The following is a 21,517-nucleotide window of genomic DNA, read 5'->3' as shown; positions in this document are numbered from 1 at the left end:
GGAGAATTTGAGTCTGGATGCTTACCAACTGCTAACATTTGCTGGATCAGAAACAAAATACGGAATCGTATGAAATGGATAGTGATAGGACAAGGGGGAATGGTTCTAAACTGAGACAGGGGAGGTTTAGGTTAGATACTAGGAGGAAGTTTTTCACACAGAGGGTGGTGAGGCACTGGAACAGGTTGTTCAAGGTGGCTGTAGAAGCCCCATCCGTGGAGGCGTTCAAGGCCAGGCTGGATGTGGCTCTGGGCAGCCTGGTCTGGTGGTTGGCAACCCTACACATAGCAGGGGGGTTGAAACTCAATGATCATTGTGGTCCTTTTCAACCCAGCCCGTTCTGCGATTCTATGATTCTGTGAAATGATATGATTGTGCACCTGGAACAAAACCATGGGGTTCCCACAGTATTTTGCCACATTGCACAAAACATTTTTAAGCCCCTGCAAATGAACTACATTCTTTAGAACATTTATTGATAACCATAAAATAATAAGCTATTCAAATGTATATGTAGAGTTTAAAACTTTCAGCACATCACAGGGCTGCTAAATGAAATCAAAATGAAATTGAGCAGAAAAAAAAATCTCGCTAATTCAAGATGTTTTTCTTCTATTTTGATTCTTAACCGTCTCGATCTAACTCTATAGAGATTTGATGACTTTTAAGTGTCACACACTCCAGATAATGTTTGGTAATGAGAAAACTCTGGTCTCTCTTGGGCCTTGCACATATGTACCCAGAGACTTCATATATCACAATTCACAAGATAACTGGAAAAACTGAAAGAGAACAATGTAGTCCGCTGCCAAAGGTGTGTGTGATAAGGTTGGCTAAACTCTGCTCAGATTTGAATAAATCAATCAAGGTCACTTCTCAGCAGAATGAGCAAGGGAACAAAGCCAAGGCACTAGGCCTCTTCCATGTACTTTTTGGAGCTGAATCTCACATTCATCAGTGGTTCAAAACCTTTTCTCTGCCTTCGGTGCTGGAAAAGTACAAGCAGCAGAACAAGCACAGCCAAAGCTATCAGCGTTCCTCCAATTGTGGATCCAACCATGGCAGCCCACGCTTGGCTTTCTTCAAGTGAACCTGGAAACATAAAATATCTGAAGTGAAAACAGACAGCGATTTCATTTCTCAAATCATGTGGAAGGAAGCAAATTTCCCACAGCCTGCTCATTGCTATTGCCTGTGTGTCTAAGAGAACCAAGGGCCAAAGTGGAAGGTGGTAATGCACTGTGTAACCAACACACCATCACCAGAGACATTTCCTGCCAGAGAAGTCTATGGCTGAATTTAAGCTTCAGTCTTTCAAACAAATATAAGTATTGGGAATGGGAAAGATTAACATTAAGTTACGGTCTTATTTAATTTGGCCAAAATTATGAATGATTTAAGCAATTTTTCCTAGGGGGATATTTCCATATAGCTGTTTCAAGATATTCTGATCAGTGGAAAACATTCTTTTTTATTATTATTTTAATAGACCACAGTGCAGTCCACTGTCAAGTTTTTAACAGAAAACACTGCTTAGCACAGTTCTTCTGGCCAGCTCCAGATTACAACCTCTGCTTTCAAACCATTTCTAAGGAACTACTGTCTTCTGAGATAATATTGTCCACTCTTACAGCAATCCTGTGTAAATGACTTCATCTCAGCTCCACTTGATTGAATGACTCTATTTTGTCTTTTCCTTTATGCTTTCAGCAACAACAATTGCCTGCTGTCCTGTTCTACAAAATACTACAAATACTAAGGTCGTACCAATAATGTTTGAATAAATATTCACAAAAAAACTCTCAGTGGGATTTAAAGTATTCAGAAGATGTTTAGATATTAAGGCTTAACTCCAGAGTGCTTGAGTAGATGCCACATTGACTATAAAAGCAACTACACATTGTGTGCCCCATGTGCTTTCTCTGCCAAAAAAGAGTTGAAAACAATCATTCTTTAATGAAGCAAATTCCCAGTGTTGTTTGCTGCTGTCTCTCAAATAAGAGCCAGGAGTGCACTACATATGTTAATTTATAACTTGGTTCGGTAAAGAAGAATTAGCAAGTTATACACGTAGTTAAAAGAGGGGATTTAATGTAAAAACCGTTATTCTCTAACATTAACTATCCATACAGGGACAGGTACACTGCTTCATGGAGAGCTAATAATTTATTTAGGCAGGAGTTAAGAAGCAGCAGAATAGTAAACTGCCTTTGTTCCTTTCTAGCTAAGTTATGGCAAAGAGTAGCAGCAGTTCCCAAGCAGAAGCAGGGACAGTGGCCCAGGAGGAGGAAAACTGAAACTCTGTAAAAGAAGATTCCATTTTCAGGGGAAATTCTAGAAATGTCTCTGAGAAAAGCACTTCCAAGGCAACCAGCATGCCTCCATAAATCAGGGTTCTCCTGCGTGAACGCAGCTTGAGGAGAGGGGTTTTGATCCATCACAATCTGTAGACCTTTTAACTGTTTCCACAGATTAAAACCACAGATACAAGGCAAGCACTTAGAAGAAAATTCTGTCCACATAGGTTAGATAAGCACCAACTGCCTCTCAAAGAAATACAGATATGGAGAAAGAAACTGCTCAGATTTAATCTTTAGTAAAGCAGTTGAAGCATGGTTTTTATACATTTCTTATACTTGTGCCTTCTGCAAATATTTGTAGCTTGTCTTTCAAATTCTCTGATTTTGTTGGAGGGGCTTTGGTTGGAGGGCCTAGGGGACGTTCTTTTGTCCAATTTGTGTCAAAGGTAATTTCAAACAAGCAGAAAAACCCTTAGGCATACAGGCAAGGAAAATCTTTAAAACTGGGGGTTTATAATACAAAACACCTAGAGATATCTCTCCAGGGCATTCAAATTTTAACAGAGTACATCTCTAATGTGTTTCATGGGACAGTATGCTACGGGGCTGTGTGCAAAACAAATGTCAAGAAACCAGCTCCCTGGCAGAGTGCCTGACCTCTGACAGATTAAAGCATTTTGTAACAGGCATCACTAGTCCTGGGAAGAGGAACTAAAATCAAAGGTTCCTTAGCCCCAAAGGAGCATGAATGATGCCAGAGGACTTCAAGTTCATGCATTCTGCTGCAGAGAAGAAGCAAACTAGTATAGACATTTTTGCAGCTATTACAGCTTACCTGATGAGTTACAGCTGCCTAAGCTATGCTATGGGATTGCTAGTGACCAGGTGAACAGACCCATGCTTTTGGGAGCAGGGCCTTATGTTCCAAATGTCTATGTCATTGAAAAGTCGAGCTGTCTCATTTCTTGGCCTCTGAGACTTACCTGGCAGTTCAATGGCATAGGTGTAGCCAAGCTGCTCTGCAGTCTGGAAGAGTTGATCATTGGTTACAGGAGGGAAAAAAGGGACCATGTTGTACAGTCTGTTGTGACCGATAGGAGCCAGCTTCTCAGGCCAGGCATTGTCAGGGGGATGAAACCGCTTAATCCACTCATCAAAGATGGCATCAGTAAAGGAGTGAAGAACCTGCAAATTGATATATGGGCACACATGTTTATTATGCTCTTTCTAAGCTCAAAAGCATTTAAAGCAGTTCCTTAGTTCAGCACAGATCTTGAGCCAACCACACAAGGGATTGGTGAGGATGCTAAAATTACAGGGCTTATGTAGGGGTTCAGACAACAGTCTGGGACAGCCCAGACTAATTTCTAGCGTACTTATGCTTTTCATTTATCACCATGGAAAAAACTTCAAAAGTGTTTCATGGATAATCCTGCACATAAAATTATAGTACGGTAAATTAAAGATTTGATAATATAAAAAAGAATTCACATAGGAATTCAAGAATTTTTAAGGAAACAAACCAGAGCACATAACTACTCTGACTAATTTCTCCATCAAAAGATTGCAATCTAAAAATAAAGGTAAGAAAGTAATGAATTGTTTTACAGTTTCTCTGTATAATCACTGTGGTTTAATTTAACAAAGAGGAAGGCAAAATTAGCATGAATTCATTAGGCAGGGAAGATATGTAGCAGAGTCAGCTGATGGCTTTTTATTTGCACTTTGCTGTTCGTGCTGCTCACTGCAGTGCAGTAATGTACTCATGCACCAATGAAATCACTTCTATTCCTCAAGAGATCTTGATATTAGATGTCATTCTTTTTAGCTTCTGAAGTTTGAGACAAAGAAACAAACTTCTCAGTCCACTGCTCTAAAATAATTAACCCAATTTTCAGTATTTCCTTGTTGCTGTAAAATCATCTGGTAAAAGACATTAACTTCAGATACCACCTAATAAAAGGATTCAGGGGCAGTCTGATAGGCAGCACTTCCTCCTAGAAACTCATTCTATGTTTTACAAATCATCCTGTATTTTTTTACCATCTTTATTTGCCCACCACACAAGTGTGACAGAATTCAAGGAAAGAGTTGTCCTTTTGTAATTAAAGAATTTGTTTCTAGGGAATTCTCTTCTATTTCTGCTAATTTGTGGTGAGACAGCTGCCTCGGAGATGCAGCCATTTGCACTCATGCTGGAGGAAAAAGCCATACCACAAAGATGGGATCATTGGCAGCTGCGTGAGGGAGAACACTGGTTCCATTCAGAAAAGAGTGAGCCAAATTATGGAGGTTCAGCATTGGCGAGTTCAGGGCTCCCTCTGGTGTATTGAAGCCTTCCAGTGCATTCCTGTGGACAGGTAAAAGCAGCATTAAGTAACCACATACTGCTGAAAAACGCACAAATAAGAAATAGCCATGATTCAGCTAGCTCTAGGACCAACCTGAAGCTGAAACTGGAATTGCGGAAAAACGGAGGGCTGTCGAACTCATGCAGGGAAAGGCATCTCCTGACGTCCTCCACAGTGGGCAGCTGTTCACCCGAGTCCCTCGGCGGCCTTCGTTGGAGCAGTCCTTCATCACTGCCATTGCACAGTGTCACCAGGCGGTTGTAATCATTCAAGCTGAGCATGAAACAAAAAGTAGCACAAGTTAGGAGAAAGGGTTGAAGCCTGTTTTGTTGGTTTGTTTGGTTTTTTCCTTTTTTTTTTTTTTTTGCTATAGCATAAGAAAAGAACAGGCTGCCCAGAGGCTGTGGGGTCTCCTCCCTGCAGCTCTCCAGAAGCCGCCTGGCCGTGGGCCTGGGCACCCTGCTCTGGGTGGTGCTGCTGGAGCAGGGGCTGGGACACACGGACACAGAGGGCCCTGCCTGCCTCAGCCAGGCTGGGGTTTTGGGGCCCTGGCTATAGGTGTAAGAGAGCAGATCTTCGTGACAGGCATCCCATAAGGAGGTTCAGTTCCCTTCCCACAGACTAGAAGCTGAAGTTATAGCTGAACTGTTCCCAGGCCATGGCTTCCACTGACTGGTGAAGGTCAGTCATTCGGACAGAGTATCTAGGCTCACCTTCCGCAGAGGGAACACTTCAGAAAAAGCAAGTGAAATTCCCTTCATACCTCCTCTCCTCCCAATAATAGTTTTTAACAGACAGTCTAAGAGAATCTGAGCAAGGACAGTTTTTCATTCTTAGAAAGACGAAAAAAGCAGGAAAGTCCCTCTGTGGGATGAGCTAAAGAAAATATAAGTATGACAGAAAGCAAGTTTTCACTTTCCATCCTTCACTCCTTTAGAAGAAAAGAGATAGCAATGTATTGCATTTTTCAGGAGCTGTTGCAGATGTTGCCTACTAGTTAGTAAAGGGCAAGCCCCTTCTATCAGGGAAGGAAAGAGGGAAGGAAGAGGAGAAAAACAGTGAAACACTGAAGAAAAAAAACTTTGCTATTCAGTGTAAAATGAAACGGCATTTTCAAAAATTCCTGAAATAAACAAAAGCCCTCTGTTGTTTAACCTTGACAAGACAAGAGTTTAGTCATTTCAGTATCCAAGAAAAAAAAAAGTCTATCATCTTAAAGAAAAAGTAAGGGCAAGGGTTAAAGCCAATTGGTGCCTAAAGGCAGAATTTCAAGTAGCACTTTAGGTATCCACAGAAAGAGACTCTTTCCTGAAAAGCCTTGAGCTCCTAGAATCTTCATCTGGCTGACTGCACGCTACCCCACATCTGACAGGATGTGATATGAGCATTATAACTGGCAGCATCTTATGCTATTCTGCCCCAGTCCTGTACATGAACCCATCATCAAAGCCCTGCATTTAACCAAATCAATATACGCCTACAGACAGCTGACAGCAAGAATGTATTCTCTCCGTGTTGTCTTCTGTGTGAAATCTCAGCTACTTTGAAGTCAGTCATAGAATTACAGAATAACAGTGTTTGGGGTTGGAAGGAACACCAAAGTTCATCAAGTTCCAATCTCCTGCCATGGGCAGGAACACCTCCCACTAGATCAGGTTGCCCAAAGCCCTATCCACTCTGGTCTTGAACACTTCAAAGGATAGGGCATCCACAGCTTCTCTGGGCTATGTGTTTCAGTGTCTCATCACCAACACAGTGAAGAATTTCTTCCTAATATCTACTCTAAACATACCCTCTTTTAGTTCAAAACTGTTACCCCTGTCCTATCACTATGCTCAGTGATAAAGTGTTCTTCCTCTGTAGGCCTCCTTCAGATATGGAAGGCCATTGGAGCCTTCTCTTCTGCAAGTTGGACAACCTCAGTCCTCTCAGCCTGTCTTCACAGAAGAGGTGCTCCAGCCTTCTGATCATCTTTGTGGCCTTCCTCTAGACCCACTTCAACAGCTCCTCATCCTATTCCACTGCAGGTCCCAGCTGAATGCAAGTGAGGGCTCACAAGAGCAGAGAAGAAGGGGACAATCACTCCCCTGACCTGCTGATTACACTTCTTTTGATGCAGCCAAGGATATGTTTGGTTTTCTGGGCTGCAAGTGCACTTTGCAAGCTCATGTTTGGTTTTTCATCAATCAACATCTCCAAGTCGTCCTCTGCAGGGCTGCTCTCTATCGTTGCCCAGCCTGTATTTATGCTTAGGATTGCCTCAATCCAGGTACAGGACCTTGTACTCCACCATGTTGAACTTTCTGAGGTTCACACAGGCCCACCTCTCAAACCTGTCCGAGTCCCTCTGGATGGCATCCCTTCCCTCCAGTGTGTCTACCACACTACTCAGCTTATTGTAATCTGAAAGCCTGTTGAGGGTGCACTCAATTTCACTGTCCACACTGCCAAAAAAAGATGCTGAACAGTACTGCTCCCAGTACAGACCAATGAGGAACACCACTCATCACTGGTCTCCACCTGAACATTGAGCCATTGGCCATAATACTTTGAATGTGGACATCCAGTCAATTCCTTATCCACCAAGTGGTTCATCCATCAAATATATGTCTCTCCATTTTAAAGGGAAGGATGTTGTGTGGAACAGTGTCATATGCTTTGCACAAGTCCAGGTAGATGACATCAGTTGCTCTTTCCTTATTGACAAACACTTTAACCCTATTTTAGAAGGCCACCAAATTTATCAGGCAGGATTTGCCTTTAGTAGAGCCATGCTGGATGTCACTATCACATCTGTCCATGTGCTTTATCATGGATTTGAGGGATTTCAAAGTTTCAGGGTGTTCCATAGTCTCCACAGTTCCAAAACAGCACTAAACACATCAGAGTTAAAATCTCACCCAGTGAAATGAGAAAGATTTTTCAGTTCATCTCTAATTTTCTATAAAGCCAAAACAAGATTTGGTGAGTATGCAGGCTTTCCCTAGATATTTCCATACCTGTTGCAAACTATTTGCCACCGGGAGAATCTGGAGTTCAGGCTGATCAGCCCTGGCTCATCTGGCCGCGGTGCTCCGAAGAGCTGGTCTGTGCACACATCACACGTGTTTCTACCTGTAGCAAAGTCCCAGTAGGGAAGCGCAAAGGACTCATTGCCCATCAGTCGCTGCAATGGACAGAAATGCATTAATGGAGGATCACCTTCAAAGGAAAGAGAAAGAAAGTGATTCCTGCAGATGATGCCACTGGGTGGCATTCTGCATTCCGCTTTTCACTTGAAGGTAACTACGCACACTTCACAGTGCTGCTCCAGCACTTTCAAAACACTGGGGTGTTAAGTCAGACCCAGAAAATATGCTGTGAATAGTTAAACTGCTGTTGGATTGCCCTCTTTTTGTCTATGTTAGCTTTTCTACCAACTCAGAGACTAAGCAGTAAAAATACCTACACTAAATATATGAAACTAATAAATATATAACAGCATACTTGAAGAGGGAAATCCTTGATGTGGCTTTCTTGCTTGTTGCCTGCTTTCCAGCAGATGCTATCCACAGGTTTTACATAGGTGGGTGTTTTATGTTTATTTTGTTTTCATTAATGAGCATTTCTAATTCACATCTTCTGTTCTACGTTATGAAGAAGAAAAATCTTGACAACAGCATTCATATCACTGTTTGCAGTAAGAAACTGTTCAGTCCTCAATATCTTGAAAGCAATCATTTCCCTTTACATAAAAAAGGATCTGTGAGCAAACACTCTTGACAGTTTGTATAAGAATCAGTCCAAGGAAATAACACCCTTGGCTGAAGCAACAAAAATGTGTAGCAAAAGAGAGTTGTGTGAGAAAAGAAAGAGGCTGTTTAGCTAACCTGCAGGTCTCTTTCCAGCAACAGCAAATGGTACCTGTGCCAAGTTACAAAGGCAGGTCCTTGATGGGAGAAATCAATAGCTGTGAAGGGGCGGCCAGGCCCTACAAAAGAAGATAAAATAAGCACTTCAGCACCAAGTGAAGCTGGAAGTAAAGAGAGCACCTTCTTCTGCTGCCTGTAGCTGAGTTAAATGAGAATCTTCAGCTCTGCTCTTTTGGAAAGAGTGCACAGATCAAAGGCTGTAATGCTTACAGGGGACAAGAATGGTATTGTGAACATTTCTTCTCATTTAAACTGTTTTGGGGTTGTTTTTTTTAAGCAGTCTTACTATTGAAAATATTAGCTTGCTCTCATGTTGAGCAGCAGGACTTTCACAGCTTATCTATCAAGAGAGCATCAACACTTTCCATAGCCTGCCAAAGGTAATTCAACATATCCTTTACCACTTTTCATCAAATCCTGCTTGTTGTTTCTCTTCAGGGTTGGTTCCCACTAAAGAAGAAAAAAGGTAAAGTGATGAGGGTTTTTTGCAACAATTCATAAGGAGGTGAAGCAGGAATCTGGTCAGGGGAAATTTGGTAGCTTTCATTTTGGCTGCTGCTGTGCATTTTGGATAGCTGCAGTCCTGATCACTGCTTCCCTTACTGGCCTCGAGAAGTTCAGCAAAAGAGCTGCTCCCACAATTTCAACTATCCTCAATGAAACCAGGGTGCATTTTTTTCAAAAAGTGTAATGACAAATTAGATCCATCTTTCTTTAGCTGTCTGATCACACCATCTTTTTCGTTTTTCCAAATAAATTCTTACCTTAGCAAAAAAAATGCTACTTGATGCAACATATTTTAGCTCTATGTGAAAGAAAATACAAAAGCATCTGTAATGCCTTTTGTATGGAAATACTGTTTGCTGAGCATAAAGGCTAGCTAAGCCTTTAGAATTAAGTCTCATGCTAGATTTCAGGAGGAATCCAGGTTTTTTCATTCTAGAAATCCAACAAATATTGAGGTTCCTTCTGAGATCCATAAAAATTCTGATCTTATTTCTTTATATGACTGGATGATTTGTAGTGTCTAACAGGCCACAGTAGCTGTAATAATGAGGAAAAAGAAAAAGAAGACAGAAAAAAAGAGACATACCAAACAGTGATCCGCAAGAACAGATTCTCAGGCACTAACTGTTTGATTTGGCAACACAGATCAAACAGCACATCACCTTGATGTTTCCCAGAATACAAAAAGCTTCCCAGTGTCTGAGTGATAATATTGGAGGCAAGTAATTCTTCTCCAAAGAGAGTTTTTGATTGATGCCTATCTGACAGAGCACTTGTTTCTCAAAATGATAATTAATCTAGCAAGCTTTAAAAGTATACACTTTTAAGCTGCAAAAATATCCATAAAGAATGCACAATGTCTTTTGATGGGTACTTGACCACAAAGACTGGGAAAATCTATTTTCTATTCAAAATTAACCCATTTCTCTCCTCACTCAAGTATTCACGAAGACACGGAAATTCAAATTTATAGAGCTCTACAAAGATAGATTAGTTATCATTCATGTTTCACTTTTGACAAGAACTATTTCAAGACATCTAGCAATTTTGCAATAAAGGCATCAGCAAAATATCACATAGAAATGTGCTTCGACACCTACCTGCATTTCCTTGGTGCAGCCAGCATTATATAAGTTTGATATCTGATCAGCTGACACCCTTCTCCACATTTTTCTTTACTACAGCATATGGAGAAAAGCAGTCAAGTGGGAGAAATCCCACACATGAGACATTGAAAGAGTAGGGGATTCAAACCACACTTGGATTTGCTTATTACTGCAGCAAGCTTCAACCTACATACAGGTTTATTTATCCCTGCAGCAGCACTGGAAGTTGCTTCTTCCCCTTTTCTCACGACTGTCCTATCACCTGAAGGACCTTTGCTCTGGCTAGACTTGAGAGTACTCAGTATGGCCTTAAGTTGTGCCACAGTAAGTTTAGGTTGGATATCAGGAAAAACTTCTTTACAAAAGGATTGTTAAGCACTGGAGTAGGCTCCCCAGGAAGGTGGTTGAGTCACCATCCCTGGATGTGTTTAAAAACCATTTGGATGTGGTGCTCAGGGACATGATTTAGCAGAGGGTTGTTAGGTTAGTATGGTTAGGTTGTGGTTGGACTTGATGATCTTCAAGGTCTTTTCCTTTTTCTATGATTTTATGATTCTACTCCATTCAGTCTTATAAAATGGGACAGTGCCAGAAGGGAAAGTGGAGAAAATCCACTGTGGGATAACAAATGCCCTCTAGCAAGGAGGTACATGTGGGCAAATTTCACCAGCTGTCTCACTCACATGGAGATACTTGAATGCTAAACTCCACAGCCTGTATGTAGGGTTGCTGGCTAGAAAAGCCACACTGCTGCCTCTTCCTGTGGAAGCTGGGCTTTGTTAAATTATGCTGGCATAGGTACTTCAGTCTAGAAGAGCCACGAGGACTAGGAATTCTGAGCTGGGAGAAAGCACGGAGATAGATACCTAAACATCTAACCTGATTTGGTTTTAAAAGCTTATGTAGCTGGTCAGGTCAATCCCACCCTTACTGACTTGCTGAAAAACAGAGAAAGCAACAGCATGCCAGTCCCCAAAGTCTCTGCCTTCACCACTGCAGAGCCCCCTTCCCACTGCTGCTGCATCTGTGCTGTATTCTGGACTAGGAATGTTCTTCTGAAATGGGTCATTGACTGACCTCTCTTTGGTTCACCCACTGGAGTTATCTTGGAACCTGTGAGCTGCCTCCCTGTCAGATAGAAGAGGCGTCAGAGTGCATTGGAGCATTCATTCACTGGGACCAGACTACAGCAGGCCCAAAGCAAGTCTGAACCACCCTCAGCTGAAAACTGTTGGCTTGTCAGCACCAACTGTTTTACCGTACAGACCTTCTGCTGGGCTTCATAGAATCATAGAATCACTAAGGTTGGAAAAGACCCACAGGATCATCCAGTCCAACCATTCACCCACCACCAATGGTTCTCGCTAAACCATGTCCCTCAACACAACATCCAAATGTTCCTTGAACACCTCCAGGGTCGGTGACTCCACCACCTCTCTGGGCAGCCCATTCCTGTTCCCAACCACCCTTCACTGCTTGTTGTAGTAATGCAGCTGTGATAAGCATACTTACATTGTTCAGCAATGATACTTTTCACCCTTTCATTTACCAACAAAGCTCATTGGACAAGAAAAGCACTAACCTAGGAGCGTGTCTCTGACAGAGTAGTAATGAAGCCAAACAAAGTAATTATAAATGCTACAGTTGGCAATTTGTGGTTCCTCTCCGGTGGGGCCAAGCAAACTCATCCAGTGCTGAGTTGCAATCACATAGTCTGGGTGGATGGTAGACTTTGCACGGTCTAGAGCATCAAAGAATTGCTCCCTCTCCTCTGCTGTCAAGGAATGGATGTTTTTCCTGACAACTGGTGGCTTCCTCACACTGCAGTCAGGGCCAGTCCAACCAAACTTGCAGTCACCGCAGTTATAGCCAGCAAAGTTGCCTGAATGAAGAGAGAGAAAAGACATGAAATTGTGAATCAGAGAAAACTACCATTGAAATGCAGAAGAATTGTGAATTATCTTTCATTTTCCCCAGACATTTCAGTTCCTGGAAGGGGCAGCAACTGAACAGACTGGCAGCTGCCAGCTGGTTAACTAGAAGGATGGCTTGCATCCCAGAGCAGGGTCAGGGCCAAGAATCACTCAGCTGGTTGGGGAGGAAATGCACTGGATAATGGGCTTGATGCCCCAAGGCACTAAGAGCTCCATGAAGCCTTCAGGCATGTGAGGAGTCTAAGCCTCTAGATGAACAGAGGGCTAAGCACTCCAGGTTAAGCAGGTGATTAAATGCTTTGCTTGATTGGCTCTCAAGTGTTCCCAGACTTCCAGGATCAAACTCAAAAAAAAAAAAAAAAGAAAAAGGAAAAAAAAAAAAAAGTCCACTAACAATCAAAACAGTTCTCTTAAGGACAAAGCCTAGGAAAAGCTAATGTCTGTTAGCAGTGTATCCAGGAATTAGCACAGTCCAGTAGAGGTACTGGGGGTGTTGCTAGTCACACTTTAGGAATATTAAGAATTAAATAGTGCTGAAAAAGGAGCCTGAGAAATAGTGCAAAACCATCATTCCCCACTGGCATCACTCCTTAGGCAAGTAATCAGCTCTGCTCTCCTCTATTAACTTGGATCCTCTAAAGCGATGGAAGATCCCGAGGAAATAGAGCTTACTTTAAGCAAAGCACAGATTCTGTGGCCCTCTGCCCACCATGGCAGAGTGCCAGAAGCAGCAGAATGGCTCTGCTGAAGCTCCCTTTGCTTTGGCTGGAGGAGAGGGGGAAAGTCATTCCAGCAGTTCATATCTGTCTCCGTCCCATGCACAGGAGTGCAGACTGCAAAGCATCAGTGTGGGACAGTGAGCATTGATGCTAGGGGGAAGGAGGGTGTGAGGAGACAACCAGGGATCTCTTTTCAGTTCTCCAAAAGTGCACTGAAACTCTCTCCAACCTCAGCTACACACACATACATGCTCCTCTATGACTATATCAACTCTCTATCAAAATGCCATAAAACCTCACTGCTCCCCACACATATCTGTGCAGGCAGATCCAAATGGGCTTGGGGTTAATACAGAAATGGAGAAATGGCTTGTGAAAAGCTCCTGGAGGAGCAAGATGTCCCTAGGCAACAGGCTTGTGTCTGTGAGCAAACAACAGAAAACACAAAAGTAGGATTTTAGATTGACAGGGCCTATAAGGCCTAATACCAATTTCAAAGACTGCCAAGATTATGAGGGATGTTACTCAGAAGGCTATATAGCTTGTGGCTAGCTCTAGGGTAAGGGATGTTGAGCTGTAAACATATGTGACAGATTCCTGCGAGTCCTATCAAGAGGTCATGAGAATTTAACTGCAGGTTCAGAGAGCTTATGGTTACTCCAGAGGCAAGATCAATAGGTTATCATGAAGCTCAAGTCCATCTTAGGGACCATGAGGGTGAAGATCTTTAACCAGGTTTTGGATCATACAAAACCCAGTGGCATATCAGAAAGACAGTTTCCAAGTATATTGCTTAGATTCCTCCCCAGAGCAGGTAGGAGCAGCTGGACTCAGTTGTCATGATCCAGCAAGCAAAGAAGAAATCAGCAGCTATGGGTCTGCATCATTTTAGGGGGCTGATGGCTTATGTCAGAAAAAAACAAGCAATTGTAGCTGTTGTCCCTCACATACAACTTAATCCTTTTTAAGAGCAGAATGGCAAAGTAGTAGTTAACCAATGACAAATTCTGTCAACAACCTTTTTTGAGATCAGCAGTCACACTTTCATCTACTTGCAGCATTGGATAAGCATCATGTTGAATTGTTTGTGTGCATCCTTGAAGTGATGCACTAACAGAAACAAAATTAGCACAGGACCAGGTTTGTCCTAGTCATCTCTCAGCATCCTTTTTCTCTAAACAGCCACATTTAGGTATACTCTATGCACCTCTTTGGACTATGAAAAGAGATTTGCAAAAGCCTGAAATGATGAGTCATCTTCACGAAAAAGAAACTTTTCTCTATAGGCAAGGCTTCTGTAGTTAAGTGAACCAATGATTCCTTGCCCGTTGTCCTCACACAGGTGTTAATTATATCCAGTTGGTGCCCTGTGGGATTTTCTCCCTCAACACTTAGATCGATAATGTAATCCCAGGGGTCTTTTTTTCCACCACTTTACCAGACTTTTTTCAATGAGACATGAGCTTTTACTGTGCAAGAAAGAGGACTGAAGACTAGAAGAGGTTGGAATCTAACTCCAGGCAAAGAAGTATTTCATTCTGCACTATTTCTGTTGAATGTGTCAGATGTATTTTTAATGTTCACGTCTGTTTGACAATATTGTCTTGTCAGAAATGCACACAACAATACTTCATGAAATCAAAAGATGCTTTTTGTCATTTTCTTTCAGCAATCTCCAGGTATCATGGAACTATCACCATGCAACAGCTGAAGTGGCAAGAAGTGGACGGAGGTCTGCAGTGTTTCCCATTTTGCAAATACAAATGACTGCAGTAGACAGACGCAGGTTTTTTATGTTTAAGCCAAAGCACTTTTCCAGTATTTGTTTCTAAAACATTCTACTGGGCCAGTGGTGTGGATATAATGCATAGCTGTCTTCAAAAACTTCCTTATATTGTGGACTTCCTGCATGATAGCACTGTGAAATGTATATGTCAGTTTATCACAATTTAATTCCAGTGTCTGCTACTCTGGCAATGGTGGACCTCAGTGATATAGCCCTTAGGGAATAGGAGAAGTAAATCCATATTATCAGGATGTAGCACACAACAGACATTTTCAGGAAGACAGAGACATCCTTCCAAGATCCTTTTGTATGTCTTCTGCCTTTAGTGACTAATATGTAGCAATTCAGAGTACTACATCTCTGAAACTATCCTCAAGATAACTTGATGTAATTTTCACCTCTTAGGGTTCCCAGACAATATAGTGTGGAAGGTTGTTCTTGTAAATAGATCATGCCACAGCTGGGTTCAGATATTCCTTGCATGTTCACTGCTGCTGGGAATGACAATTGCACTGCTGCTGAACAAAAATTAATTTGGAGTGTCTTTTCCACTAACTCTTTTATCTGGAGATAGGTTCACATACCTCAGGAGCTTTTCTGTGTCTATTCTCACCATTAGTAATGATGCTCTTCCTGGTCAAATTGGGTGCATCTGGCTGTTTCTGAAGGCACTATGTACTTGCTACTTCTTCCACTGAGTCAATCCATGGGCATGACACTGTGAAAATGACACTTTCTATGACATAATATTTGGTGTATGTTCTTACACATTGCTGGTGTACGGTAACACTATTTATCACGCACCACTGTAGCTCCTTCTTAACCTCAGTATTTGCAGGAGCTCACAGAGACTCTTCTACCTAGAGCATGTGGTTGGCCTTCAGACATGAGAGTAACTCATCAAAAGTAAAATAAGTTAGTAATTTCATCAGCTCAGTGTATCTTCTTTGGTATAATGAACCCACCTAACACTGACCATTTTCTACCTTCTTTTGAAAACTTTGTACATGCCTCTGGTGAGATGGAACCTTGAATATTGTGTTCAGTTTTGAGCTCCTTGCTACTGGAAGCATATTGAGTTACTGGAGTATGTGCAGAGAAGAGCAAAGAAGGTGGAGAAGGAACCAGAAAACAATATGGATTTCAGAGGATTAGCTGAGGGAACTAGCATTGTTTAGTCTGGAAGAAAAGGAAGCTAAGGAGACATTTCATCACTCTCTACAACTAACTGAAAGGAGGTTGCATCGAAGAGAGTGTTAGTCTCTTTTTTAGGTTACAAATGATAGGATGTAAGGAAATAGCCTTTATTTCCATCACAAGAGGTTTAGATAAGGCATCAGGAATAACTTCTTCGCAGAGTGGGTCATGAAGCACTATGACAGGCTGCCCAGGAAAATGGTAGTCTCCACCCTGGAGGTATTTAAAAGATGTGTGGACATGGCACTAAAGGACATGGTATAGCCATGGGATCAGTACATTGGGTTGATGGATGGACTTGATGATCTTGAAGATCTTTTCCAGTCCAAATGATTCTAGAATTCCTTGAAACCCAAGCAGCTGTCACGACTGTTACTTCCACAGTAATAATAAATACAATAAATTTGAAAAACCACCATATTTCAGTATCTCAAAGATAGGATCAGGATTCCTACCATATAAGAAAAAATTGTTAATTCTTTTAGCTCTTCCTGCATTTATTTCAGACAAACATTTTGATTGTGGATTATGGAAGATCTGTACTTACTTACGCTAACAGGGCCTGTTACATCAGGGCTACCTTGAAAATAATGCCTCCTATTTTATTCTGTTGGCCCGTGACATAGAAGTGGATGTTGATGGTATGACAGTAGAGGTTAAACCTTCTCACCAGTGTTCCATTACATTTTGTTGCCATGTGACAGATGGTAGCAGAGAGGTAGTCTGACAAAATGGCATTTGACATGGAAGTATGTATGAAGCAAAGGGCTGTCACTGAATTCCTCCATGAGGGAAAAATGACATCCACTGACATTTAAGAATGCTTGCTGAATGGTTATGGAGATCAAACAGTGGCAATGGGCACAGTGAGGCAGTAAGTGGTGCGTTTCAGCAGTGGTGACTGTGACATGAAAGACAAGCCACATTCTGGATGGCTATGCACAGTTGTCACACCATAAAATGAACAGTGTCTCAATCAGCTCATCCACTTGAATCAGTGGATTAGGACCAGGGAACTGTATGGAGCGGAATATCAGTGCACTAAGTATCTCAGTGCACTAGAAACAATGGTGGTAACACTGCAATCTTGCAAAGTTTGTGCCAGTTGGGTCCCACAAATGCTCACACAAGGACAGAAAGAACACCATTTGCAAGTTTGTCAGGTCCTAGTGAACCAGTACAAGGCTAAAGGTGACGGTTTCCTAGATTGCATCATTAGCAGTGACAAGACATGGTGTTACCACTATAAGACAGAGTCAAAACGGCAGTCCACAGGGAAACAACATGTGAATTTGCTATTGAATAAAAAGTTCAAGATGCATCCCTCAGTGCATCAACATCATGTCCTGTACTAACAACCACATGACTGACTGCAGTAATGTTTTCACTTCTGTAGGGGGCTTTTTATAATGCTGTACCAGATCCGTACACTACAGTTTCATCCTTTAGAACTTAAAATAGCACTTAGTTCATAAATCTTCCACAATAGTACTCTTCTGAACCAAATTTAACTATCCTATTGCAGTACTGCTTTTTTGTGTAATTAGCTATAAATGTCCATTTTCAGAGTTAATTAGAACAGGACATTCAGTGTTTTGCCCAATTCAACACTCACAGCTTATATGTGTTGAGTACAACGAACGATCATATTCCCCTTCACACACTACTGCACAGTCAAGACCTGTCATTACATCATTTCAGTTTAAGAATTTATATAAACTGAATTAATTTTAGGTGCCATTAAATGAATTTCAGAACGCATACAATAGATTCAATTTGAAATTAGACAGGAACTGAACATCTGTTGTTACCTCCCAGCAACATTCATGCCATAACCACAGCTTTTTCCTAGAGATGATGTCATCAGCAATACATTGCTAGGAACATACAGCAAGCAGCTGACAACAGCCTTGCAATTGTCTTTTTGATCATGACTCTTCATTTAAAAAAAAAAAAAAAAAGGAAATAAAACTGGATCTTTCTGTTTTTCTAATCTTATTCTGTTGCATTTGTCCCCGGTGGAGGAAGGACTAATGCATATTTTCTGTTAAAGCCAAGAAATTGAAAGGAAATGCTTTTTTTTTCTTTTCCATATGAAAATTAAATTAACATGGGAAAACTATAAAAATAATCAATAAAACAATAACTACCAAATATTAATATTAGTTTGTGTTTGGGATTTTCCTTTTTTCTTTCAGAAATGTTCAGTAGCCAGACCTAGATGGATATTATTCTCAGATTTTTCTTCAACATACGGCCAAATTTTCAGCAATCCTTTTATCTTTAGCTATTAAGTTTCTAGCAGATAACTCAAACTGAGCACTTCCCACAAGATCTGGAATCCCTTTATGGAAAATACTATTCGTCAGCAGTGTGGCACAGTTCAATGGCACTGTCTAACTCATCAGCTACACAGAAGCTGGAGTTCCTGTGACTGATGTTTATGCCACACCTGAACAATGAATTAGGCAATGCTAAGGTGGCACTGGAACACATCTGTTCATATCGTTAAACTTTAGAAAGAGCACTGGAATAGACTGGAGTTTGCACTGGCCAGAAACCATTCAGATAGGTGGTTTGCACTAGAAGTTAATTTGGAAAATAAGAACCTTTAATAGTACAGCACTGTTCCATCTCCCTTTGAACGAACATATTTAATTTACAGTCATAGGCAGCACAGCTGTGGATGCTTAATGAAGAACACACATTGCAGCACTTAAAACTGGTGTGCAGACAAACTCATGTAAAACAGAGAAAAAAGAAGACAAGGAAAATCTAATAGATACAGAACCACAATCACTGCCATTATAAATACATCAAATCAAAGTCAAATACCATGCAATTATGAACTGTTTAGCATTATACTAGAAATGCCTTTCCATACAGCATTGAGCTGAGCACAGCAGAACAGAACCCAGGAAACCTTTCTTAAAATCATCCTATGGCTACCAGTCTAATGTTTTACTGCTGGTAGAACTAGAGAACCAAGACTATAAGGAGAAAGAGGAGTACAACAAACAAAATTTTAAAAACAAACAGATGAGAAAAAAAATAAAAATAAACCCGCAGAGTAGAAGCACAAAGAGAAACTAGATTTATAGAGCTGATGAGAGCTGACAGATCAGCATAGACAAGGAGTGTGAGGCTACACAGCATTATAATCACATCACCTAAGACTCAGCCCAGCAAATATTAAATACTGCTGCTTGCTTTTATTTGGACAAACAAATCAATGATTGCCCACCCTTCTCCCCACCTTAATCCCAGGTTTTGATGCCCTAATTACTCAGACTGTGTAAATATTAGTGTATGCCAGCATGCTTTAGTGCTCTTCTAACTCAGAGTCTGTGTCCATATGTGATGCCTGACTTTAGTTTTGGAGGTATGTAAGTCATCTGCCACCACCTGTCTGCTTTGAGTTCACCACAGAATTGCTAAATTTAATCTCATGGGCTAAAATCTTATGTTATATCTTTCTCAGATTGATTACAGCTTTTTTTTTTTTTTTTTTTTTTCTGATAGTGAGAGCCAAGATACATTTTAGACAAAATAGGTCTGCTATTTCTAAAAATTAGGTTGAAGGAAAGAAGGGTGTTTTTCCCCATGCTGAGGACTTCAAACCACTTTATATTTCCAACAAGAAATCCCAAGGTGCTTTTGAAATCCATCTAACAGGCACCTTCAGTGCTAGAGACATGCCTTTTGCCTGACTCCCTACACCATGCCCTCCCAGCCTTGCAAAGAGTCTGAGCGTAATCTGGGTTCCTGTTGATTTTAACCCTCCTTAAACAAGGGCTGCACTTCAAATAAGGATCTGTCTCCTTAGCCTACATTGACTTCTCCTTCCTATTCCTTCCCTGATGCCAGTACTAGTGAACTAGTCTTAGAAAACAATGGTTCTTTGGGCCAGGTTACCCTTCAAACACATCAGCTTCCTGATCCATTTTGCCTCCCAAAACATGAAGACAAAGGCCTGTGTAAAGTCATGTGTGGAACAAGAGGAAGAGAGGGAAAAGACAGAGTAGCCTCTTTGGCAGTCATATAGACCCAAGAAATCAGTTTGGAACACAGCACTGAACTATCCAAAACTCCGTGGAAAAAGGTGATGAGGGACTAGTGGAAAACTTCAGTGCCCAAAAGATTGCATGAGGCAAAATGCCTTTACAGTTCTTGCTCTGGAGCCCCCATACAGGAACTATCATGTCTTAGCAATAAGCATTATCGTATTTTTAGGAAAATGATAATATTAGAAGTCCTCTTAGAGTCATGGGATAACTGAAGTTGAAAAAGATTCTCAAGACCATCATCATCAAACATTACCAAGTCTGCCACTAAGCCATGTCCCTAAATGCCATGTCCACAAATCTCTTCAGGGGTGGGGACTCCATCATTTCCCTGGGCACCCTTTCTGTGAAGAAATTCTCCCTGATATCCAATCTAAACCTCCCCTGGTACAACATGAAGCCATTACCTCCCAACCTATCATTTGCACCCTGAGGAAAGAGATTGACTCTGTCCTTTGCTACAACCTCCTTTCAGGCAGCTGGAGGATGAGGTCTTCCCTCAGACTTCTTTTCTCCAGACTAAACAATGCCAGTACCTTCAGCCACTCCTCACATCCTGTTTTCTAGTCCGTTCGATGGCTCCTTGATGCCTCACACCACCTGGGACATTTATGGCCTTCAGAGAAATGCTCACAGATACATTCTTCCCCATCCCCTCCACCCGCACCCCCTCTCACCTGTGCACCAACAGCTCTGGTTGAAGAACTTGAGGGGCCACTTTTCCCGGTCATCCACATTTCGAAGGGTGTAGGGACCGCTCCAAGGCTGGGTGTCCACCTGCACACCCTGGCACCATCCCCTGCCCTGCAGGGACCCACACACGTTGCCTGGATCTGGCCCCAAGGCTGGGCAACAGCGCTTCGACCGAATGGCCTCCACCGTCATGCAGACACGGGGGAACTGTGCCTCTGCCCAGGGAAGACTACAGCAGCTCAGGTAGCTCAGCGCAACCCAAAAAAGCCACCTCAGGGCACCCATTGCTGTGTGCAGCCTCTCCACCAGACCCAAGCGAGTGGAGCACGGAGTTCTCCTTTGTGGGACAACCTGGTTCTGGCAGCAGCTCCCCTGGGATAATCCCTCTCACTGCTGAGGATGCTGGTGTCGGGTGTTTGTTTAATCCTGGTCTCTAATTGCCTTGAATGCCATTTAAAAGACAGAGTTTTGGCTCTGCAGTGCCTGCCCTACAGCCACAGCTTTAAGCAGGGTTTATGTAGAGGTTGGGAGAAGCCCTCATTAGAGGGATTAGCACAGTGTAAATCCTCGTGTTTTGCACATGACAACAAGGGCAGAAAAGATGCCCAAGTCCTGAGGGCTCTGGCAACTTGTCAAAAGGGTGAATGCCTCGGATTTATTTCTCCAGGTTTTGTCAGGCTTTCATGCGCTTTGAGAAATTGATGGTCTCATTTTAGCTGAGGTGGCTGGAGAAACTTTTTAAACAAAACCCTGTAAACAGAGATAAACAGAAGGGGGAAATCTCTTCTTTTTGTAGTTCATTCACTGTTAGATAACACTTTCCATGAAAGCAGCAGACAGTAGAAAATGAACTGGAAGCACAGAGGATATAAGTGCATCATTAATTAAAATTAATAAACCCAGTGGTAACAACTTGGATTGGAGACTTCATCTGCTGACTGTAGAATTC

The 21,517-nt window shown here is 41.8% G+C and overlaps 1 protein-coding gene across 1 annotated transcript; it reads right to left on the bottom strand.

The window, feature by feature from the left end:
* Window positions 1-747: 747 nt before the first annotated feature.
* On the bottom strand, window positions 748-20,957 carry DCT (dopachrome tautomerase). Its single transcript, XM_031610614.2, has 8 exons — window positions 20,553-20,957; window positions 11,758-12,057; window positions 8,521-8,621; window positions 7,651-7,817; window positions 4,745-4,924; window positions 4,515-4,650; window positions 3,284-3,485; window positions 748-1,092 (listed from the first exon to the last, which is right to left on the bottom strand). Exons 1-8 carry the CDS (start codon window positions 20,851-20,853, stop codon window positions 911-913), a joined length of 1,569 nt encoding a protein of 522 aa, XP_031466474.2. The 5' UTR covers window positions 20,854-20,957; the 3' UTR covers window positions 748-910.
* Window positions 20,958-21,517: the final 560 nt, after the last annotated feature.

This window comes from Phasianus colchicus, chromosome 1 (genome assembly GCF_987193195.1).
Source record: "Phasianus colchicus chromosome 1, bPhaCol1.hap1.1, whole genome shotgun sequence".
Classification (NCBI taxonomy): Eukaryota; Metazoa; Chordata; class Aves; order Galliformes; family Phasianidae; genus Phasianus; species Phasianus colchicus.
The sequence above is the reverse complement of the archived record's forward strand: the minus strand, read 5'-3'. Positions and strand labels throughout refer to the sequence as shown.